Source organism: Balearica regulorum, chromosome 22 (genome assembly GCF_011004875.1).
Source record: "Balearica regulorum gibbericeps isolate bBalReg1 chromosome 22, bBalReg1.pri, whole genome shotgun sequence".
Classification (NCBI taxonomy): Eukaryota; Metazoa; Chordata; class Aves; order Gruiformes; family Gruidae; genus Balearica; species Balearica regulorum.
The window spans coordinates 642,290-667,553 of NC_046205.1; the positions used below are offsets into that span (position 1 = coordinate 642,290).

Sequence of the window (25,264 nt, forward strand, 5' to 3'; positions counted from 1 at the left end):
GCACCCCGCGCAGCGCCCGGCACCCCGGAGCGCTCCCAGCAACGGGAGCGGTAGAAAACGCGGGAGAGCCGGGAGCGCCGAGTGCCAGAGCGCTGCACCGCGGCGGTGGGAGTTCTGCTGGGGATCCTTCATGTTAGTCAAGACTGCTGTTAAAACCAGCGTCTGCAGCAGTTCCGCTGCGGAGTTCAACGGCGGAAAGAAAGAGGAGAAAGGAGTCAAGCAATTACCACAATCCCGAGGGCAGCAAGCTGGACGGGTGTTCTCAATTCCCCTTCCCAGAGGACTAAAACAGGCTGGATCCTACAAATAACGCACCCAGGCTCTGTTTTAAGCACAGCGAGGAGGTAAGTGCTCTCACTCCCCTACAGAGGTGTGACATCCAAAGGACTCTGTCCCTGCAGCAGGCAGTGCACCGAGCAGCAGGCTCCACCGTTTAGGAGGAATATTTTAAATAAGGAGCAAAATGACACACAGTTCCCTGGCTTTCACATCAGATTTTACCATACATGCTCAGCAAAGACTTTCAAGTTCTAGCAACAGGCAAACAAAGTTGACCCAACACAGTTCTAGGGCATCACATTCACTTTTCTGTGATCAGCTACTGTACAGGGCTCTGCACAGGAGTTTTGTGTATGCCCATGTAATTCAGTGTTTTCAGCTAGTTTTATTCTTAAGAATCAAGGACCACAGAACTAAAGCTGCAAGAAACAGCAGTGTTGCTGATATAAAGTCTTCTACCATGCTTATGGGGGGGAACTGCAACCATACCCATGCCAATGGCTAAACTGCAAGAGAAAGAAGCTCCAACAGAGGCTTTTAAAAGTGTTTATTGATGGAATGATGGCGCAATAGTGCAAACCACTGTGCAATTGGGAGAACACGCTCCCAGCTTTCACATTTACTTTATTATACAGGAGACATGGAATAAGGATTAAATACAAAATGGGTCAGTATGCTGCATTTACCGCACTCCATTGGGCTTTGGACAGATTACTGTTCCCTCAGTGCATGTCAGTTCAGAGCTACATCGAAGCAAGAGTGGCTGCTATGTTCTGTCCAGCTCTACTAGCAAGACAGTTGGAACCAGCAATCTTTTTCATTTGTACACACATCCTCAGTCTGAAGAGCCCAGCACTTCACTCAGCCAGTTTCTGCACTTTCTGTTTCATAAAGAATCGAAAGTACCAGATGTTCACAAGCCACACATTTACAAGTACACTTTAAGAGTACTTCTTCAGAAGCAAGATTTCAGCTAATACTCAGCTATCTTGCTAGCTTGTAAACTTAGGTGCCCACTTCCTCATCTTTGAGTGATTTTCTTCCTGGAAGCTTCTAAAAACAATTAGGAGTGAGCAGCTACACTCTTATTTCTAGTGCTTGAGAGTCAGCATTGGAAGAGATTTGTCCAATAATAAACAATCAGCTAGTTTCTCTAAGGAAGTTGCATTGTTAGATTGTAAGTCAAAAAACATCCTGTCCTCAAATGATGCATTTTGGGGAAAAAAAACCCAAAACAACCCCAACCACACTCAAAAAATTAAACACCACAGTTACAAGTCTCAAGGCTAAACTGACCAGCACGCAGTGGTTCCAACTATCATCTGTGCATACTTCTCCTTGCCTTTCAAATCGGTAACAACATCTTTCTCTTCAAGAGAATCTAGAACCACAGCTGCTTGGAGACTAATAAAACCCTGGGGCAGATACTGGAGACTTCAGAAACTGCCGGATTAAGGTAATATGAATCGGTGTTGTGCCCTCTTTGAATGCCATTCTTATTCCAGTCCAACAAAGTTACCTATACATATAAAATGTTAAAGTTGTGCCACTTGTCAAGAACAAGACATCTCCAATTATTGATCACACTTCAGCATACAGTTGGGACAGGGAATAATACATTACAGAAAGCAAAACCACAAGATTTTAGTTACATAAAACAATATAATTTGTATATAAACTGATAAATACTGTCTCCATGGTTCACTAATTCCAAATACTAGTTATCTGCACATTAGTTGCTAATATCTATTACTAGAAGTAGTTCCAGCTTGTGCTCTCTCAGGGTGGTCAATTCATTTCCAAGACTAGTCAGCCTGTTCGCTCTGAGGGAAAAAGATCTCAGCAATGACACTAGGTTCCATGTGAAGATTTCATTTTGTTGTCTGCCAGATAATGAATCCTATGATTACAGAAGCCACAGCAAGACCAAGAATCAGGATACAGATCTTCTTACGGGATTTCTTCTAATAAAAGAAAAAAACAAAACAAAACACTGACACCAGGAACAGATGACAAGAGGAAAAAGCAAGTCTACCACTTAATGTTACTGACTTCGGTGAACTAGAGCACTTGGTACTCATACTTATTCAAGAGAAGTCAGCAGTGTAGTCTGAACACTTTTACATGTTCTTAAACTGCATGCTCCTACAGATAAATGTTTTTAGTTTTAGGAGCACAGTGGTCTAAGAGATGCAGTTAAGTCAAAGTGTGACAAGTTCTCCTTAAGGAAAATGCAAGCTTTACTTCAAGTTGGCTACAAAGAAAAGAGAACTTGACAACACCTACCACATGCTTTTCATCCTAATGGCCAACACCTTGGCTTCAAAGGAAAGCCAAGCACCTCTAGCTATTTAGATTTTCCAGGTAAGACTAATAAAACTGCTAAGCAGTTCTCCAATACAATCCCCCTTGGCCACTTGGAGTTGGTGTGGAAATAGTATTGCATTTCTACAGTTTAAATGATTTAACACACAGTTACTGTACTTGGATTTTACAGCTCTGATCACTTTATTCACCATAGGAAATGACAGTCTGTCCACATACACCAAGTATGTTTAACTTGGTATCTATGGATTTGAGGATAATTATGTATAACCACTTCCTTCTCCATCCGATAGGTCCCAAACCTAGATTTATAACACACCTCAAAACCTTGTGAAGGATGCCACAGAGAGAGGCTACTACTAAATGCTGCCAGATCGCAAAAGCTACTTTCCCTCTCTTGCGCTAACCACCACTGGAGTTTTATTGCCTTCTAGTACCTCCCCACTTAACAGCTTGAAAAAGTCCAATTTCTTATCTTGTGTTGAAGCCAGGAGTCCCAGCAGTGAAACTCTGAATGGGACTGACTGAAGCAGAACCCTTATTCCTTCATAGAACCTGGACCTACAGGGACAATAATGATGAAAGGAACCTACAGAAAACATTGAATATCATACACAAAGGAGATATAAGCTGCAGTGAGAACCCCTGCAAGAGATTTGATGGGACAGAGAGGACAGACTACAGGATAGAACCTCAGCAGTTAGAGGGGTGCTGCAAATCCCAGTCACCAGTTTCTCTAGTCTGGGCACAGATTTTTGCACATCAGTGTCTTGGCTGATATGTTTACAAGATGGATACAACATGAGAATTTGTTCTTGCTTAATTGTTCTGCTAACTCCTGAGAACAGCAAAGACAGCTAAACACTGAAACTTGCTGAGCACACCCACATGAAGGAACAAACTGACTATATATCCTCTGCAGTGAAAGGCTAATTTCAATACCGTGTTTTTGACTCAAGTGCTTTATCTATTCCTTGCAACACAATTTTGAGTTGTGTGCCAATTTGCACAAGCTCTTTTTAATAACTTGTTTGGTGTGCTGCAGTCTTCAGTATGCACCTTGTTATGCCTGTTCTGTTGGTACTCAACTGTACATTGACAACAATGCAAGCACACAGAATTTACCTGATAATAGGCAGCTCTCTGTAACTGCTCACTCGCTCTTTCCACATGGACTTCTGCACTTTCCACATTTGCCTCTATGCTATCTATGGAAAAAATAAGAGAACTCATTGTAAAATATTTCAGAGCTTCAGTGTTTAAAAAAAATAATCAGAAATACATTTATACAAAATACTGAAAAATTTAATCTATGCAGGCAAAACATGTAATTGAACTAAGAAGCAGCTTCCTATTATCCAAACACACTTACCAATCATATCTCCTTGGTCATGAATCATCATGGCTAAATCCTTAAATATCTGATTGACATCCAAAATGTCTGCCTGAAGACAACAGTTTAACAAGTTATAACAAACATTGGTTACAATTTTTGTAATCCTCATTCTTAGTGCCTCTTCTGACCTTTGCTCAAAGTGTCAGAATAGATACCATCATTCACTGACTGCGGTGACTTGATGCCGCTGTCTATGGAACTTGGGATTAACACAGGAAACTACAATATTCCCGTTACTGAGGATTTGTTTCATCAGACTAGCAATTAGCACAGTATGGAATTGAGATGAACACTGTAACATGAGTTGCTCCTACCATCTCTGAAGGACCACTAGTCAACACCGAAGGAAAATATACCTAGTCTCCTTCAACAGGAGCAGGGAGATTGATCCTGGCATCAATCCTTTCTACAAGGAACTCTGTTCCTCCACCTTCAGATCTCCTCAGCCCATCCCATTAGTTAGCACTGCACGACTTCTTTGGTTTATCTCCCAATACTGTTAACTGTGCAGGATCTACTGGTCACCTCTAATTGCCTGATTGCTGTTTCTCTTTCTTTAATGAGTTCAAGGTCCTGTTCAGTTATTGCCACATCTTCTTCCTGAGACTGCATTTGATTCCAATCTTCACCACTGGAAAGAGATGGAAAGAAATTACGACTCTTTCTCTGAGTACAGGTACTTCTACACTCCATTTACAGCAAAGTGCCAGTGAGTTAACGTTGAAGTTTCCTACAGAACAACCCCGAGGTTCCTGGCCCTGCAACTGTATACAGAGACAGGACTGATTTGTGACAGCAGTTACAAATTGGAACAACTGAAAAAGGGACAGATCGGAAAAGCGAAGAAACTATAAAGCAGTTACATGCATAGAATACTCTGTTCTAGAATGTGACAGTTATCTATAGCATTATAGAAGAAACCTCCTTATTTCAGGTGGTGGTGTTTTTTTGTTGTGGTGGGGTTTTTTTTCTTTTTTTGTTGTTTTGGGGGTTTTTTTGTAAAGTATCTTGACCTTTCTTCCCTTTCACCATCCCCCAAAAAGGGAGAAATCAAGGTGAAAGTTTTGATAGAGTAGCCTGCAAGCACAACATTATCAGAACAAACCAACACCTGACAAGCATCTGGATTCAAAGATTCTCTCTTGCTATCTGGTATTTGGAGATAAGAATAAAGTGTGTTGGTATTTTAATTCATTAGTCTAGTAAGAACTTCAAATTAAATCACACACCAAAAGAGATGTAAAACCGCAAATAATTCTGCATCCCAGCCTACCCCCTCCTGATGAGCTGGCACTTCATAACTGCTGCACAAGTTACACCAATTATAGTGAAGGCAGTACCTATAGTACAAAGCCATCTATATGTTCAGCTTAGAAAGTTCTTCAAGGGCAACATCTCCCTCTTCTCAACAAAGAGAAGGGTGCTGGAAAGCACTGTAACCTTCCAGTGTTAGGTATACAACACTAAATAGTAAGTTTTAAAGTCTCAAAGTGCCAAAAGAAATGAAAATAAACTACATGACGAGGCCAGAGACAGCCGAGTGTTCCAGCAATCCAGCTCTGAGATGACAGTAGGCTTTTCAGACACCCAAGGCAGAAGTTTCTGACATGTAGCACACAAAAACAACTTTGAACGTGTGTGTTGCTGTGTGCCACCATCTCTCACCGAGCTAAAAGCCTCTGCATGAGCAACCCAAGGCTTTCAAACTCATCACATCATCTGTGTAATTGCACTTCTGACTCCATACGTGAAAGTACAGGGCTAACGAAGGGAATGCACACCGAGCAGCTGATCAGATGAAGCGCATTTTGCGGAGGGAGGATGTATAGATGAGGCATGTAAGCTAGGTCTCCTGATTTAGAAAGTTGAAATTTTTATGCAGATAGGGCCAACAGATTTCATCCCAGTTTTCTCAAACAAACATACAGTAGAAACTGACACAGTACTCTCAGATCCTTCTGGAGTGTCCTGAGTTCTCTCTACCACACTGTGGAGTTAACAAAACATTTTAAAAAAACCCTATCTACTATGCAGGCACACTGTTACTGCAGAACCGATACAACTACCTGACCGGTGACAATAATGCTGTCTTGCTGTGCATGTTCTAGGATTAGTTTGCAGGTGCATAGTGTCCAGGACTTCTGAATTTAAGGCAGCCTCATCCACTACTCTGTAACAGCTCCAACTGGTCTGCTAGAGAATACCTAAACCCATGAAATAAATATACAGCTCTTTGTGGAAAGAGTCACAGTGAGGAAATCCTGTCTAGTAATCTTGTGCTCTCAGTCCAGAAAACCAGAAGCTCCAACTGCCATACACTAGGGACTCTACTATTCCCCTCAGGGCAGTAGTCACACAAACTACATTTAAGGAGGATAAAATAGTCACATGCAGTTAATTTTTTACATTGTAGATTATAAGTACTGTAATAATTGCTTTTAAAATCTTTTTGCTTTGCATTCAGCTAGCAGAGCATGGCCCAAGTTACAATAACTATCTTACCACAAAAAACTTTAGTTATACATAGTTAGAAGTATAACATCAAGAGTACAAGAAGCTGTTACCTATCAAATGAAACAAGCTGTTCTTCTCTGAACCGCTCATCAGCCTGGAAGAGATAAATGAGTTACTAGTCTTGCAGACTACCAGGACCACTCGCAAAATCAGCAGGAGTATCTTGAAGATACTGTCCAGAGAATTCTTTGAGAATGCCACTGTCACTTTAACTTTCAGATTTAACTTAGGTTGATTAAGATTAGATTCATCTTTAGATTTATTTTTTAGATTCATATTGTCTCTGCAAATCAGAGGCAACTGAGTGATCAAAAGCAGCCAGTCTGTTTACTCAGAGCAGCTGTTGTTGTTTGTCACTTCCTTTCTCAAAATGTAGCAAAAAATTTACAGCATAATCCAACAGATAAATGTGTTCCCTTGTAGAAATTAGGAATGCATACTTAACAGGAAGCCCCAAGGCAAGGGGAGAAAACTGCTTTCACTGGCCTTTTTATTGTGAGTTCTTAGTAGCCAGAGGTGTTTGCCAAAACGTAATAATGTTTGAATGTACATGGGAGCTATGAGCAGGACAGAAGCTATAAGAAAATAAAGAAACATTGTGTGAGATTTAAGATTTAAATTTAAGGTGTGGTAAGCTTCCAACTAACCTCTTAAATTTTATAGTCTAGGGCTGATGTCAAGCAAAGAGCAGCCTACAAAACTTTGCTATTAACTATACTTTGACTCCCCATCTCATCCTTCACAACATTTCAAACTACCAGGATTTCTCCCCTCCTAACACTGACATGAGTGCCCACTTACAACATCTGGAATGACAGAACTAATACTCCGAGACCTCATCTGCCCTCAATAATGTGTCAGTAGACAGCTATCTCAAGATCTCTCAAAAGACTTGTAATTCACTTTATCAATACAAAATTCCTATAAATACTTACAGAGATACGGGAGCCAGCTCTTGCCCTTGCTACAGTCTCTTTTTCCTTCTCTGACACTCGCCTCTGTATTGCCTGGAATTTATTTAAGGCCGCGGAGAAGTCATTCATTAAACGTTCTTTCTGAAGTCTCTGTTGGCGCTAAAGAATTGGAACAAGTGTTCAGATATTCCCATTCATGATAATGTAACTGTCAGACTCAAGAAAACCGTCATTATAACAACAACAACAAATGCTGGCATTCAAGTTATCTTTTGGTTCCAGCATTCTGGGAGAGAACAAAAAGCCCACCATATTTTAATTCATTATACCAAATGCTCTACGCCTTGCCTATTGCAGAACAGTTTTGTGCAGTAAGGTTCTCTAATTTTAATCTAGTTTTAAGTCTGAAGTAGAGACATCTTCTACACCATTACTTTTATTCAAAACATTCCAGTAAGCTACCACATTTAATTACATACCTTTTGGATATCTACAATGCCTTTACCATCCTTTCCTCAACTTAGCCAACCTGGTAATACTTAACTTTCTCTTGTCCTGAGAGGGCAGCCCCCTTTCTTCCAACTATAGGAAGCCCCACACTTCCAGAACCAATGACAAGACCCATTACCTCGGTTTCATAAGCTGTCTCTCCCAGCCAGGCCACACTACAAGCCTGCTGTTATTTGATCAGGGAATAGTCTTAGTCCTGTAACCATTTCAGTTTATTTTTTCTCCAAATACATCAGTTGTAATATTCCCTTCCATCCTTGTTTCACAGTATCAACCTATTATCCTCCACAGAACATCTCCTTTGAGTGTTGTGACATCCCAGTTATAGGAAACAAAAAGTTGAGAAAAAGCTTGTCCCAAGGACACTCAGTACTCTGGTCACTTCTTATGTTTTCCATTAGAGACAGTGTCCCAACAGCTGTCTCAAACTACAGGCTTTCCAGTATTGTAATCCTTCAACATATTTGTATTAATTCAACACCCATTTCAACAAAATAAATGTTTTCAATTATTTTTTTCTATAGTAAGCCACTACAGCAGCCTCACAGTACACTGCAACTTCCATCAGAGCTGTCTGGAAGCAACAACCCTTCTGCCAGAGGAGATCCTCAGCATGTTGATGCCAGCTCCCGCAGATTTTGACTGCACTGCTCTAACAGGCTTCAGAAGTCACTGCTGCATTCAGTGAGATGCACATGACAGGATTTTGCTCAACCAGAGGCAGATTAACTGAAAAATATTTGCTGAACAAACAGGCAAAACGTGGCCATTCTTACAACTGGCATATAAACCTTTAAATACAGAATTAGACTAAGACAACATCTGCTGACCCATACCCACAGATCATTCCACAACAGTATCACAAGAGCAGATATGTCAATATTGTGGTAGTGATTTAAAGTAGAGCAAGAAAATGCCAACAGCAGAGGACTGTCCCTTCCCTTTCCCATAGGGAGGGGGAACTTGAAGGACATTTGGCAAGAGATAAAGTCATAATCATTGCCTCACTGTATTTTGCTTTATTCAAATATGAGCAAGGTGAATCAGCTTTCCCCCCCTCAGCTAACAAATCACAAGGGAAAGCTTTTTGGCATGATCACATTTCATACTGACACGCAGTTTGCTGTGAGTTCTTATCCTAAAACACTGCCTCGCATCACCAGGCACTTTGTAAACAAGATTATTTTTCAGAAATTCAGTCAGAAAAATAGAGCTGCATACTCAGTTCCCCCAAAACATTTAGGGCTTCTCATTCTCATGTGAGTAAGTTGTATACCTATTTGCCACTGGGAAGCATTGTTTTTCTAGTATCATATAAGCAGCCATGATGTAGCCACTTTAATGTGTTTCCTTACTTCCACAACATTCTTCATTGCAAAAGCCTGCTGTCTCTTCAGCTGTGCCAATTCAAGCTTTGTGAGGCTGTGGTCTAAGCTAGTTTCATGAAATGAGTGATTTAAAAATATGTCCAGACAAATTCTGCATGCCTACCTGTTCAGAAGCAGATAAAGGAAGTGGTAGAGAACCCAACTCCTTTAGATATTCATTGGTCTCTTTGGCAAGGCAGTTTGCAGAATGCTGTAGCTGTTGTCTGAAATAAAAGTTCAAAAGCAGTTACACAAGCTTCTACCCAAAAAGCAGTCTCCTAGCAGTTCAGTTTCCAAAATAACGACCAAGTAGGGGTTCTGAGATCACACATCTTTATGGTGTGGTTTTGGTGGGTTTTTCCTCCCTAATGGAACAGAGATGTACTTTCAGCTTTTACAATCAACTTGACTCTGGACTATGTTTTAAAAAAAAGAGTCAAAGAAGTTCTGTGGTCCCTGCTAACTAGTATAATTCAGTAGTTTTAAAAAGATACTTTTCTCCAATGGCATAAGAGAGAAATTCAAGGGAGAGACAACTTTATTCAAGTTTACTTTTAGGACAAATTCATTGTGGTACCAATCAATAACTAACTGTTCACTGACAACCACCAACTCCATTGGCTAAATGTACATTTGATAACAGTACAGAGACTCAGAGATATTAAATCCTTACATTTTTGTGAAAATTAGTGGTCAGAGAGAAGAATGATCCAGCTTCTACTTTGGGAAATGCAAGGCTTTCCCTTGAGCCTTTATGTTTTCCAACAACATTGCAATTCAATGCTATTGTTGCAAAGGATCTAGTGCAGCAGCACCTTCATTAGTACCACAAAACAGAAAGACATTAGTTACTTCGAACTTAATGTAAAGACATCATCCTGTACATCAAATACAGGATTTTATTAGATCCAATACAGCAGTTTATTAGAAAGAATGTTAGTCCTTCACAGAGAACAGAACCTCAAGTGGTTTTTTTGCTATAAACCAGGAAGACACAAAATACTAAAACAAGAACCAATTTTTTTGGCATTCAATGGCTACAAGATGCTTAAGTGAAAGTCACCTATTCAGCTCCACAGATACACAAATCAAAGTATTCAGGCTGCATTATTGTATAAGTTGACCTGCAAAACGTGAGCTGAATAGACCACCCATGCATTTTTGTATTAAACTTGTATGGCAGCTGACAATTTGTGGAGTGAAACCACTCTCACCTTAAAGAGGAGGACCATTTCTACAATGAAATTAAATAAAAAGACATTTGTTTGGTCACCAGTGATTAGCTCTTTAATCTACCGACTCAATACAGATTGACTCAACTGAGCAACCCAGACAAATTCCTTTCTCTCCCAGCTGGGCTCTGATGTCATCCTTCAAGTGTAGTGTATGCAGCTATTGCCACAAGTTACAAACTTATCAAAAGAAAAATCAGCTATTATAAAAAAAATGGGGAAGTTGCATGTTCAGACATTCAAGGTACAGTCACATGAAGAAATAATGGAAGAACTTACTTTCAAGTTTTCTTTTACGACTCCTGAAATTATTCTTCCCATAACTTGCTATTTACAAGTTTGTAAAAGACATACAGACTCCCTGTTCAGTCTCTCTAGGAGCCAGTTTGGACCATGCCTGTTTAAATGTCTTCTATATTGTCCTCCACTGGCATATTATTCTTCTGAAATTACATGTGGCATTTTAACTGCCATGCAGGATTGCTAATCTTTCTAGTGTCTAAATCCATCAGTACTACAAGCTACTTTTTCATCAGTTATGGGTATTCCTTGCTGGTTTTCCTTATTGTTTTTATGTGAGGACCAAGTACCTAGTATGGCATTCATTTCTTGTAAACCACAAATGGATTATGGCTAGTCCTCAGAGTACAGCTAATGCGTGGCTGATGTACTGCTCCCCTTAAATCATAATAAACTATACAATTTCTAACCATTCCTATCCAGCAGTTTTGAACGGCTTCTCCAGAGTCCTGCAGAAACACCTTAATTCATCCAGTAAACTACTTAACGCAGCTAGTCATTTTTGGTTTGTAGGACTGTATAAAGTTTATCAAATAAAGCATCTCCCCAAAGCAAGTAACCCAGTTCCTCTAAGAACGCACAAAGAAATGAAAGAGAACCTATACAAATGACAGCTCATTTAAAACTTACAAGTTCTCCTGAAGCTTGCTGGAATCCTGCTTGGTTCCCAGCTGGCTCATCAAATTCTTTATCTGAGCAGCTGCAGATAGAGAGATCACAAGATAAGTTAGTAAGACAAATTCTAGTGTATTTTATTCCTTCCTGAATGTATTCTTCTAGCTTTCCCCAAAAGGATTTCTCTTAACTTACATTCTTTGCTTTAAATGCAAAGTGTATTTTAAACATTCCCATTTAGATGTGATCCAGCCTAACAGACTAACTTTCAGATAAGAGAGTGATAGCGAGGCATACATACTCTGAAGACAAGTCTGTGGAGCTATAAGCTTGTGCACTCCTTTTCCTCAGCCTTTTTAGACCAACTAATATAGCTGTTTGTTTCTATCAGCCTTGCCATTTGTATATTTTAGGCTATCACTGCTGCAGAACAACTTTGCTATGCTGTTACTTTTTAAGTAACTCTAAAGTTACTTAAATTATTAGTGCTCTGTTAAAAATAAAATGAGTAAGAAAAAGCCAAGGGTTGCTATTAATTAAGAAAAAATCTGTTTGTTTTTTTTCTGATGATAGCCCAAACCTTTCACAATACTGGCACAAACAATCTTTCAAGAACGGCAGATAGCAACGGTACACTTCACGGTGAGCTTGCATCAATTTGATATCATGTTGTCGCAAGAAGAGGTATCCTTGCCCTCTTCTTCCCTATCTCCTATGTTTTTCCACTGTTTTCCTTCTGTAGGCACTAGCAATCATGCAATTACACAATGAATCACATCAAACCACTAACCTACCTGAAAAGCAAATACCATCTTCTCTCCCCACTCCCTCTACCTTAGAAGATTATTTTTTGACAGATCAGCTATCTGATCCACTTTATTCCACAGCTGCACAATTTTTAGCATTACTAAATATGCTGGGTACACCACTTGAGCCAATCAAACTTTGTACTGCTGTCATAAGTCAATCTTGAAATCATATGCTATCCCATCCAGCACTGAAAGAGGCAAGAGCAAGGAGGATTAATTTAATAGAGTTCCACAGGCAACTGAACTGAGTTGAAATACCCCACGAGTTTAACAAGAGCTACTTCCAATTCAGTGACTTCCTACTGGTGTAATTTCTGCTTTCAGCTTAGAGCAAGCCACTTCAGTTGATTAAACATGTTGCTGAAGAAACATCAGACTCCTACAACAGCCACTTCTTTTAAAGCAATATCCAATGGCTTATAGCAATGGCAGCTCAACTACAGCTGCAATATAATTTAATCAGTAATTGGGCAAGTATTCTAGCTTTTGCATCCAAGGAGAGTATTCTCACTGAGAATTCTAGACTTCTGTTAGCTCATGCAGTGAGGAGTTGTTCAGCAACTTCTCATACACTCAGTTGAACATGGCTTCTAGCAAGCAAGACTGCACATATGTCACAGCTCTGTCAGCTGCAAAAAGGTCAGAAAAGTTCATAGTCAAGTTAAACTGACAAACAGACTATACTCCATGTGTGGATATCAAGGACTTTACAAATGGCATTTGCACTATAACATCTAGGTACTCTGCGATGTATTTTTTCCTCCACTGGGGGAGATTCTTGTGCAAGTTCCATTTCCACGCCAGGCAATGTGCTTTTTGTCCTGGTCTGAGCCAGGTTCAGCAGCTTGTTATGCTTTGTTTATCTCAGCCAACAGCCACACACAGAGCCTACACCAAATGAGAGCAAAGTGTTTGGGAGGCCAAAGGAAGGGGTTGGAGATCTTTACCTTTATTTTTTGGTTAGTGAGTACACAGAGAGCCCCCTCAGTCAATAGCTTTCAGTCTCCAAACCCTTTCAATTTTAGGCTGTAAAGCTTTACACATACTGACTATTTTACACTTAAGATTACTTAAAACATTTCAATCTCTGCTCTAGATGCTTAGATAACACAACAGTCTTGGAAGCAACAGTTTTGCCAGTTCTCTGTACGTTTTATACGAAATGCTAACTCTACAGAGTTTCCCAAAAGGAGTGAATAACTCTGTCCACTGTTTGCTTGCTTTTTTCCTTACAGGGAATGAAAGGAGAAACAAGTACAGGCTTAAAGCTTCAATATCTCTTCTCCTAGTGTTGAATGGAAAGCTTTTATAAGATATGTAACAAAGTTAATTACCATAACGTTAAGTCAGATTGATAAAAACTGTAAGGCTATTTGTTTCATTTGAGATAGGCAGCACACTGAGATAGGATGGCTGCTGGTCATGAGACAGTAGAAGCTTGTCCTACGAGAAAGAGAAGCTGAACTACTTTGAAGGGGAGGCTCACGGAAGTCCCACAGAAGGCGGGGGGGGTAACAAAAAAAAAAAATAAAAAGGAAAAAAGCCAGACAACCTGTGTTATTTGGTGAACTTGGAAGCAACTCAACTAGCAGTCATACCTATACCAAGAGGAAATGAACATGGCTGAGCAAAAGCAAAAGAGTTTCTGCAACATTAAGCTTTGTATAATCAAATTGGAGAAGTCGCTGACTTTCAGAGGAACCAACATGTTCAACTGACCTTGCCCCTAAAAAACTGCATGGGTACTTGGACAATTAATGCCTTTTTAGCAAGGGCAGTATCCTTAGGAAGGGGTTACATCAAGGACTCTTTTCGAAGCGACTCATTTAGTAAGCAGTATTTCAGCGATCAATACTAGGATTTCAATTATTAGCTTATGAGACCAATAACTTTAATGACAACCATATAGAGTCATAGACTGGTTTGGGTTGGAAGGGACCTCAAAGCCCATCCAGTTCCAACCCCCTGCCATTGGCAGGGACACCCTCCACTAGCCCAGGTTGCCCAAAGCCCCATCCAACCTGGCCTTGAACACTGCCAGGGAGCCAGGGGCAGCCGCAGCTTCTCTGGGCAGCCTGTGCCAGGGCCTCACAGGGAAGAATTTCTTTCTAACATTTAATCTAAATATGACCAAGAAACTGCAATACCACTTATTTAACAACAATCTGTTCAGCAGCAGAACGCTTCTCTCCAGAACTCTGCCAGCACAGTTAAGAGGAAACAGGCAAGTTCGCATCAGCTGTCAGAAATCCCTGCAACAGCAGCTTCTCCCAGCTGCCCTGGGCAAGGCGGGGTGACAACCTTTGGATCCCTGCTTCCACTTTAGCACCTCACTGAAGGCACCTAAAGGCGAGCAAAAAGCCGGGCTCTCGCCAGGGGTGACAGAGGGCTTCGGTTCCGCTGGGGGGGAGGGCAGCTTGGTAAAAGCGTCATAAACACCGCATCAAAGGTGACAGCAGCACATACTTCGGCCAGGCCAGCAGGCAAGCTGTTAGTTACACTGTACGGAGAACGCTCAGCTACCGGCCGGCCTGTGCGCACGGCCACGGGGAAGCGAGGCCCCACGCCCGGGCCAGCCCTCGGTCCACCCGCGCCAGGCGCTCCCGCCCGGCACCGCCCCGGCGGAGGCTCCGCCAGCCCCGGGGGAGCGGCGGTTCCCGCGGGACCCCGAGGAGAGCCCCCTCCCCCCCCGCACCACCGGCGAGGCGGCCACCGCGCTCCTCACGGGGCGGCGCCGGGCCGGGCCGGGCCGCTCCTTCCCCCTCGGGCCACGGGCGCACTCACTGTACTGCGCGATGCGCTGCACGTTGGCGCTGCATGTCTGGATGATGCCGCCGAAGTCTCGCGGCGGAGGCGGCGCCCCGGGGCGGTAGGGGTCCAGCGGGCCGTACGACATGGCCGGGGCGGGAGGGAGCGCGGCGCCGCCGGGCCCAGCTGACAGAGCCCCGCCAGCCTCTGCGCATGCGCTGCTGCTGCCGCCGCCAGGCGCTGCTGACGGAGCTCTCGCATATGCGCGGGGCGCGGCCGCCGGCGCCTGCGCGCTCAAGGGGTGGTGATCGCGCGGGGTGCCATGGTAACGGGGCGTCCGCCCCGCCCCGCCGCGCCCTGGTGCTGAGGGAGAGCCCGGTGCGAGGCGGCAGGGCGGGACGGTGAGGGGCCCGCACGGCCGTCCCGGCCCCATGGCCCATGGCCGCACAGCGGGACGGTGAGGAGGAGCCGGAGCTCTGAGTTTCACTACCGAGCAGTAGCACCATCAGGTAGTTGGGGGGGGAAGTTGCGCCCTCCCTGTGTCCCGGCCAGGGCCCATGCTAGCTCTTCGGATGAGCTGAATCAGGGAACTGATCGTTTTCGTTAGAACACACCGTTTCCTGGTCCGCCTCATCCTGTGGCCAAACGCCAGGGCCCACCCAAGGGAAGCGGGGGAACGTGTCCCTGCAGCCCCAGGGAAAGCCAAGGCTGTTGTGGTGGTAACTGGTGCTTGTGGGAGTGCAGTGCAAAACAAGGTAACTAATGGCTTGGGCCTCCTTAGATGAGGTAAATCCTGCTGTGGCGCCTCTGAAAGGCAATGAACGCTCTAGGCTTTCTAAAGGGTCTACAATTTATAATTTGTCAATAAAACAGTGGGAGAAGAGTGAATAATTGTTTAAAAGTAGAGCATACATAATTTGTGATTAAACTTTATCCCTTATCTTTCTATTATTATAGACCTGTCAAAGACAATTAAGAGATTATTTCCACATAATACTAGTTTAAATTGCATCTCAAAACATGACACATACATGCTGGCTCCTGGGGAAATCCCCTTTTCAAGGCAGCAGAGCAATTGAATTTAAATAGTCGGTTGTATAATTTGGTCAGATGACTAATTTTAATCAAACCAAGGCTGTAAAATTAGTTTCTTTTTTTCCTATTTTAATTTCAGCTTGAAATATAGAATGAACTAAATTATAGGTACTTTTTTAATGCCAGCATTGGAGGCAATCATATCAGAACTTACTGTAGTCAACAAACAAAACAATTTGTGCCAATCCTGAAGACAACTAAAGTGATATCCACTCTACTAGTATAAGCAGCCCCATTACCTGAAAATGTAGCCTCTAAAGAAGAAAATTGCTTCCAATAAATTAATGAGGTGACTGCAAACATTTATTATGCAGGCAAGTCCATGTTTAAGGCTTCAGTCAAAGGCAAAATTGCATCAGTGCCCGAAGAGTAGGTATTCTCACTGGTCTCAGGTAGCAGGTGCTGATGGGGGAGGTTGACGTCACCTTGCTGAAGCAATTCAGTTTTGATTTGGTTCAGTTCAGTATTTGATTATGCGTGTCAGCGTTTATTTGTTAGTGAAGCTGTTCCTTTGTCCATTTCTGTATGATAAGCACAATAAAAATGAGTTATTTTGATATAAAGAACACAAAGATTTCAATGTGTATTCACAGAGATTACAAAATAATCACTTTGGCAATATCAGAATATAAACTAGGAGGAAAACAATTAGGAATATAAAAAAGACAACCTTTTTAAATGTTGAAAACAATTTACATTTTAAAATGATTAAAAAATCATAATATTTTTACACAGATTCTCAACTTACCTCTTTTTCTTCAGCTAGTAATGCAATGCTAGCTTTCAAATCAAGAGTAAAGAAATTTAAGTTAACATCCATCTCTGCTACGTACTGCAGAAGCTATTTTAAGGAAAGTACATCCAATCTGAATAAAACATCTGAGGCCATGCCCTGTAAGAAGAAGTCAGTGCATGTATAATTAAAATTAAGAGTGTAAATATTTATTTGAGAAATGCCTGATACAGTAACAAATTTCTAATTACAGAAGTGTTCACCACAGGTGAGGATTATGTTAAATATAGAGCAGGGCTATGGGTGACAACTATACGTGCAATAGACATTTGCTCAGCTTTAAGCACATGAGCAGTTGTGGAAGTCAGTTTGACCGCTCCTGCGCTTCAAACAGCATGTAGGCAAACACTTGCGGGCCCTGAATTGTTCAAGCACTTGTTCACATTCAACAAGTCTTCAGTGAGCACAAATAGGACTTAGTACGAAGGCAGCAGGCGTTGGAGAGGACACCAAGGGTAGTGCAGACAACTCCCACATTGACCCCATTTGTGACAGAAACTAATTTGAAATAGACTGTAATAAATTCCAGTAAACTGTACTACAAATTTTAGTGAAGCACCACTTTGTACTCTGTTTAAGAGTATTAACAAACTGCAACTTGCTTTTCAGCTTCAGAAGTATTCTAGGAGAAATAACCCTCATCTCTCCCAAATTATATTCCTAAGAAAGGCTTCATTAAATAAATGGAAGTAAAGCAAACATATGGTGTGTTGGACTGTGGTAGCAAGTAATTTGTACTGCAAGTGCTCTCTTTTACATACACTAAATAAGCAAACCATTGTCAGGAGATGAAAATGCACTTTATAAAGAAAAGAAGCAGCATTTTAAAAGGGTTTTCTTTGTCTCTTGACAGAAGGTTACTGTGAAAATTCAGATCCCTGTCTTGGCTGCTTCAGATTCATGGTTCCTGAAGATCTGTAATGACTCTGGAATTGTTTGGCTGTGGCTGAGATGTACAGTATGTTCTCCTGGATGAGCTGTTCTTCTGAAAGAGTGTCCATTTTAGTGTGGTGCATTTGCTGTGATAAAATCCCATACTCTCTCCCCTCCTTTGAACAATAATGACACTCTCATCTGAGAGAAAAAGAGATCTTTTTCTTTCTCTTTTGTTCTGTTTTGTCAGTGTCAGCTCTGAAGAGGTGACAGACAAACAGCCAGTCTCTTGAAGATGGATGTGCTTTATTGTGTAAATTTCTGGCCTGATAATTTACACACAATATTGTCTGGCTGAAAAGCACCAGCATCTTCTCTAGATGCTTTTGTGCCCTGGGAGTTGGGGGTTTTTTTTGGGAAAACCAATAAAAATGCTAATTTCAAAAGAAGGGGATGCCTGGGTCATGAGATTTCACTGCACACATTGACTGACCCATGTGGGAGGAAGGGAGTGCAGCTCAAGCTTCGTGATGCCACCTATTTCCCACTCTCTATATATTCATCATCGTTGGGCATAACTGTCTGATTGCAAAATCAATCCGTGTTGTGTACCTGGATCTCCCAGCTCCAATTCTGTCTGTCCCTGTGGAAGAAGTAAAGCTTGGTTATGAGAAAAAAAGTTTACAGTGGTTTTAAATTGGGGAGCTTACTCAGTGTTTGAAGAACCAGTTCTTCAAATGCAGAAGAATTGCCAATGTCTTCTTTTGCACACTCTTCAGTGAAATAGGACCATCTATAGAAAGGAAGCCTGCAGACCAAATGAGCAGTAGAAAGAAGAGGAAACACTCACAGAGCACCGAGGTAATCTCTCGGGTCTAAGGAAGCTTGTGGCACGTGCAGCGCAGGGTGATGCGTGTCCTCCACCAGTGCTCGTGCTGCCCTTCGGGGATTGCACCTGTGCTGCATTTGTGCCTACAGACCCAATAGTTGCATTCATCCTCGTTTCTAGATGTATTTGAAAAAATCTCCAGCCCTCCAAGGAAGATCGGTCCTTTCTCAGTGGTACATTTCTCCTGGGACTGAAGGAATAATCATAGAATCATAGAATCGTAGAATGGTTTGGGTTGGAAGGGACCTTAAAGATCATCTAGTTCCAACCCCCCTGCCATGGGCAGGGACACCCTCCACTAGCCCAGGTTGCCCAAAGCCCCATCCAACCTGGCCTTGAACACTGCCAGGGAGCCAGGGGCAGCTGCAGCTTCTCTGGGCAACCTGTGCCAGTGCCTCACCACCCTCACAGGGAAGAATTTCTTTCTAACATCTCATCTAAATCGACCCTCCTTCAGCTTAAACCCATTCCCCCTTGTCCTGTCGCTGCACTCCCTGAGAAACAGTCCCTCACCATCTTTCCTGTAGGCACCTTCAGGTACTGGAAGGCTGCGATTAGATCTCCCCAGAGCCTTCTCTTCTCCAGGCTGAACAATCCCAAGTCTCTCAGCCTGTCCTCATAGCAGAGGTGCTCCATCCCTCCGTTCAGCTTCGTGGCCTCCTCTGGACTCGCTCCAACAGCTCCATGTCTCTCCTATACTGGGGCCCTGTTGTGCTTTTACTCCAGCTGGCAGCTGAGCACCACACAGCCGCTCGCTCACTCCCCCCCACCGGGATGGGGGAGAGAATTGGAAGAGTTAAAGTGAGGAAACTTGTGTGTTGAGATAAAGACAGTTTAATAGGTAAAGCAAAAGCCGTGCGCACAAGCAAAGCAAAGCAAGGAATTCATTCACCACTTCCCATGGGCAGGCAGGTCTTCAGCCATCTCCAGGAAAGCAGGGCTGTCATGCGTAATGGTTACTTGGGAAGACAAACGCCATCACTCCGAATGTCACCCCCCTCCCTCCCCTCTCCCCCAAGCTCCTTATAAACTGAGCATGACATCATATGGTATGGAATATCCCTTTGGTGAGTTTGGGTCACCTGTCTGTGTCTCCTCCCAACTTCTTGTGCACCCCCAGCCGTCCTGCTGGCAGGGCAGCACGAGAAGCAGAAAAGGCCTTGGCTCTGTGTAAGCACTGCTCAACAATAAGTCCATAGAACATAAACATCTCTATATTATCAATGCTGTTTCCAACACAAATCCAAAACATATCCCCATACTAGCTACTATGAAGAAAATTAACCCTCTCAGCTGAAACCAGGACAGGCCCCCAGAGCTGGACGCAGTACTCCAGGTGGGGTCTCACCAGAGTGGAGTAGAGGGGCAGGATCACCTCCCTCGACCTGCTGGTCACGACTCTTTTGATGCAGCCCAGGACACGGTTGGCTTTCTGGGCTGCAAGTGCACACTGCCGGCTCATGTTGAGCTTCTCATCAATCAATACCCCCAAGTCCTTCTCCTCAGGGCTGCTTTCAACCCATTCCCTGCCCAGCCTATAGTTGTGCTTGGGATTGCACCGACCCATGTGCAGGACCTTGCACTTGGCCTTGTTGAACTTCATGCAGTTTGCATGGGCCCACCTCTCCAGCCTGTCAAGGTCCCTCTGGATGGCATCCCTTCCCTCCAGCGTGTCAACCACACCACACAGCTTGGTGTCGTTGGCAAACTTGCTGAGGGTGCACTCAATCCCAGTGTCCGTGTCACCGACAAAGATGTTGAACAGTGCTGGTCCCAGTACCGACCCCTGAAGAACGCCACTTGTCACTGGTCTCCACTTGGACATTGAGCTGTTGACCACAACTCTTTGAGTACGACCATCCAGCCAATTCCTTATCCACCGAGTGGTCCATCCATCAAATCCATGTCTCTCCAATTTAGAGACAAGGATGTTGTGTGGGACAGTGTCAAATGCCTTGCACAAGTCCAGGTAGATGACATCAGTTGCCCTTCCCTTATCCACTGACACTGTAACCCCATCATAGAAGGCCACCAAGTTTGTCAGGCACAATTTGCCCCTAGTGAAGCCATGTTGGCTGTCACCAATCATCTCCTTATTTTCCATGTGCCTGAGCATAGTCTCCAGGAAGGTCTGCTCCATAATCTTGCCAGGCACGGAGGTGAGACTGACTGGCCTGTAGTTCCCTGGGTCTTCCTTTTTTCCCTTCTTAAAAATGGGGGTTATGTTTCCCCTTTTCCAGTCGGCGGGAACTTCGTCGGACTGCCAGGACTTCTCAAATATGATGGAGAGTGGCCTGGCCACTTCATCCGCCAGTTCCCTCAAGACCCACGGATGCAACTCATCAGGTCCCATGGACTTGTGCACCTTCAGGTTCCTTAGATATTCTCGAACCTGATCTTCTCCTACAGTGGGCGGTTCTGCATTCTCCCAGTGCCTGCCTTCTGTGACCTGGGCAGTGTGGCTCAAGCACTTGCCAGCGAAGACTGAGGCAAAGAAGTCATTGAGTACCTCAGCCTTCTCCATATCCTGGGTAACCAGGTCACCCGTTTAATTCCGGAGGGGACCCACATTTTCCCTCGTCTTCCTTTTATCACTAACATACCTATAGAAGCTTTTCTTGTTGTCCTTGACATCCCTGGCCAGACTAATTTCTATCAGGGCTTTGGCTTTCCTAGCCTGCTCCCTGGCTGCTCAGACAGTTTCTCTGTATTCTTCCCAGGCTACCTGCCCTTGCTTCCACTGTCTGTAGGCTTCCTTTTTTTGTTTGACTTTGCCCAGGAGCTCCTTGTTCATCCATGGGGGCCTCTTGGTGTTTTTGCTTGACTTCCTCTTTGTTGGGATGCAGATCTTCCCCCAAGAAACTGCTGTGGGGAGCAGTGGTGGGTGGCAGAGAGCATACATATGCAAGGGAGGAGAGGCTGGTTTCACACACAGCTATCTACACTGCATTACCATAACAGAAGTCACCAGCTTGCATGCTTCTAGCATGAATTTAGGATCTTCCTTCTTCATAGGCTAAATCCAATCATGGGAGAAGTAGCAGCACATCCAGAGTGCCTGTAACGCGTGTTCATGACAGAGTCCTCAAAGATCTTTCAAAGAACTTCACAAATATAAATCCAATTTGGAGTCATCCCTGGAGAGGGAAACAGGATGTGGAAAACATCATGTCCGCTTGGTTGGATGCACTACAGACCTGTCAGTTGAAAGGAAGTTTGGAAGCACAGAGAGGATGCAGAGAAGGAAAACTAGAGAGAGAGCAGCACTGTAGGTCATCATAATCGAGGTGATGCCTGGAAGCCCAGCAAGCTGCAGTTCTGCCTGCTGTTTTTAGTTCTGACACCGCAGATGTGCATAGGTGCAAAGTGGGATTCTTGGTGAGCACAGCAATGTTTGACAGAGTTGCCTGTGAGGATCAGTTCTGCTCTGGAGGTACTTTTCATGTAATTACTACTTGCTGCTCCTGGTCAGCAGTGGGAAGCAGCTCATTGCCAGGTGGAAGTGCTCTCTGGCTGGCAATGGGCAGGTCATGGAGTCCTGACATTTGGAGAACCTGGAATCTGAGCAGTAAGGAAAAGTGGACTTGGGAAGCACTGGAAACCTTGTTAGGCATCAGGCACTCATTCCTGCTCGGGTATGTTACCTGTGACCTGTGTTTCTGCTGTGTTTTCAAATGACATGCCATATTGGTACCTATTGGTTGGAGGATCCTCCTGACTGTGCTGGAGGAAAAGACAGGTGCTGGAGCTCTGCAGGAGAGTCCCTCTCCAGGACCCCACACTTTGATGACTGTCACTGATGGGATGCAGAGGACTGGACACTGGTGATAGCACATCTGACCATCGGGTGCATATCGGCATATGGGCATGTCTATGTCAAGCCATGGCAGAGACCTGACAGACTGCCTTCATTTTCTGTAGTGCCTCAGAATCCTTGGAAAGTGTCTAAAAATAAAGCCTGGGAAGGAACTGACCTGTAGGCTGTGTGGACAAAACAGGATTGGAGTCATCAGCAAAGCTCTCTTGCTGCCTGTGTACCGGACAGCATCCTGTGCACTCAGCCAGGTCTTGCTTCCCATCCACCAAACTCATGGTGTGGCTTGGCGAGACCTCTGCGGTCCCACTGTGGTTACAGCAATAACCAGTCTCCACAGCGGGCAGAAATTAAGATTGTTGGCTCTGATTTAATTCAGGAGAGGCTACAGCAGTGTTGATCAGGAAGGCAAAGGCTCCAAGGACCTGAGCATCTGAGAGGGCAAGAACCTTTCGGCATGCTCCCACTCCTCAGGAGAAAATCCTTGGTCACTGGTCATTCATTTGCTATTTTATTTATTTTTCCAGTGCCCAGGCAAGGAAACAGCCTGTGTGCTGGTGGGCTGGAGGGTGCTAAATGTCCTAAATGGTTTTAAAATAAGGCTATAGATGGTATCTGGCAAGGGTAAACCAGGGACAAGCCCCGGATACCCACAGCTGGCAAACCAAGAGCATCTGTATGACAATGATGTGATACAGCTGAGCCAGCACAAGGCAAAACCTTTTCTTACAAATCACAATTCACTGTTAAAGTCAGTAAAGTTCCTGATACTGGAAAGCCTCACACAAACTGGACAACAGCACTCAATTCAGACAGGGAGGTGGGGGATCCCTGAAGGCCCAGGGGAGTGTGTGGTCCTGGAGCAGTCCGGCTGTATCTGCATTCCACCAGTCCTGGGGCCAGGAAGCAGGTGGGACAGTGGGCTGGAAAAATTTGGTCAAGCACGTGTTTTTCAACAGCATCTATATTTCATTTTGTGCCAAGAACAATGTGATATTTGATAGAAATTCAAAACAGTTGTCATGGTTTAACCCAGCAGGCAGCTAGAACAACCACACAGCCGTTTGCTGACTGCCCCTCCCAGTGGGATGGGGGAGAGAATTGAAAATGGAAGAAAAAAAATAAAACTCGTGGGTTGAGATAAAGGCAGTTTAATAGGACAGAAAAGGAAGATGTCAACAACCACAAACACCACCACCACCAGCAATAGAATATACAAAACTAAGGATGCACAGTGTAATTTCGCACCACCCGAAGCCAATACTCAGCAAGTTCCCGAGCTGCCCCACCTCCCAGCCCATCCCCCTGTTATAGAATGGTTTGGGTTGGAAGGGACCTCAAAGCCCATCTAGTTCCAACCCCCCTGCCATGGGCAGGGACACCCTCCACTAGACCAGGTTGCCCTTGAACACTTCCAGGGATGGGGCCTCCACAACCTCTCTGGGCAACCTGTTCCAGTACCTCACCACTCTAACAGTAAAGAATTTCTTTCTAACATCTAATCTAAATCGACCCTCCTTCAGCTTAAACCCATTACCCCTTGTCCTGTCACTACACTTCCTGAGAAACAGTCCCTCACCATCTTTCCTGTAGCCCCTTCAGGTACTGGAAGGCCGCAATTATCTCCCCAGAGCCTTCTTTTCTCCAGGCTGAACAATCCCAACTCTCTCCGCTATATACAGAGCATGACGTCATATGGTAGGGAATATCCCTTTGGCCAGTTGGGGTCAGCTGGCGTCCTGGCTGTGTCCCCTCCCAACTTCTTGGCCCCCCGCACCTTCCCATTGGCAGGACAGTGTGAGAAGCTGAACAACATTATTCTCATCCCAAATCCAAAACACAGCACTGTACCAGCTGCTAGGAAGAAAATTAATTCTATCCCAGCTAAAAGCAGGACAACTATTCACGTAATTGGCCTATGGAACTCACTGCTGTAGGACGTCACTGGGGATGCTTAGCAAAAGGATGGGATGACAATGAAAGCGAAAGACAATCCAGAGAGGCTTTCAGCAGTTCTCAGAGGGTCTCTGTGCTGCACATATCAAAGTGCAGGTTCTTTAAAGATGTGTCTCATGGTAAGTTGCTTCTGCTTCTGGTTGGAGCAGCTGGTTGTGGCTGCTGATGCAGGCAGCACAGTGGAGCCATTGGACCTCAGACTTGCTATAGCTAGACAGTTTCTGTTTATCTGTCCTGAGGATGTGGTCAGTAGGTATCGGTATTGCCAGGTGATGCAGGATTTTGGGACTCTGTAGAGCTCAGTGCTACAGCCCTGTTGTAGTACATGGCCACAGAAGAGATTTTTGAAGAAGGATGCTCCTGGGTACAGCACCGTGGGTTATCATGCACTTCATACCTGTGTTACCTGAGCACAGGGACAATGATCACAAGACTCATGAAACAGACTCAGCATTGTTGGGCAGACAGGAAACTCAACGGAGGGGAGATTAAATGATTTGTCCAAGACTGCACGGGAAGTCTGTGGCAGAGCTAGAAAGGAGACCTGTGTCACCTAAGTTCTGATTTAGACTTAGGAAGAGGCTGCCATTCTCTGACAGCAGGTGCACGAATCCGATCCTGTGCTGCTGTAATGGCCGGGCCATGCTGCCACTCCTCGGCATGTCTAGCTTCGCTGGATCCAGGGCACACAAGGCATCTGAAGGCACTTGTAGCTTCCTGGCCTGCCAAGCAGTTTGGTGCGGGTGTCCCCAACGCATGAAGTGCTGGTGCAGGAGCAGAGCCGACGGGCGGACCAGGATCAGCCCTGCTCCAGTGGAGGAGGGGAGATGGGATG

The 25,264-nt window shown here is 44.1% G+C and overlaps 1 protein-coding gene across 1 annotated transcript; it reads right to left on the minus strand.

The window, feature by feature from the left end:
* Positions 1–809: 809 nt before the first annotated feature.
* On the minus strand, positions 810–15,274 carry STX12 (syntaxin 12). The gene is made up of 9 exons (XM_075773933.1): positions 15,046–15,274; positions 11,468–11,537; positions 9,430–9,529; positions 7,450–7,587; positions 6,565–6,608; positions 4,526–4,631; positions 3,977–4,049; positions 3,730–3,812; positions 810–2,243 (listed from the first exon to the last, which is right to left on the minus strand). The coding sequence occupies exons 1-9, from the start codon at positions 15,155–15,157 to the stop codon at positions 2,151–2,153; spliced, it is 819 nt and encodes a 272-aa protein (XP_075630048.1). The 5' UTR covers positions 15,158–15,274; the 3' UTR covers positions 810–2,150.
* Between the last annotated feature and the right edge of the window lie 9,990 nt (positions 15,275–25,264).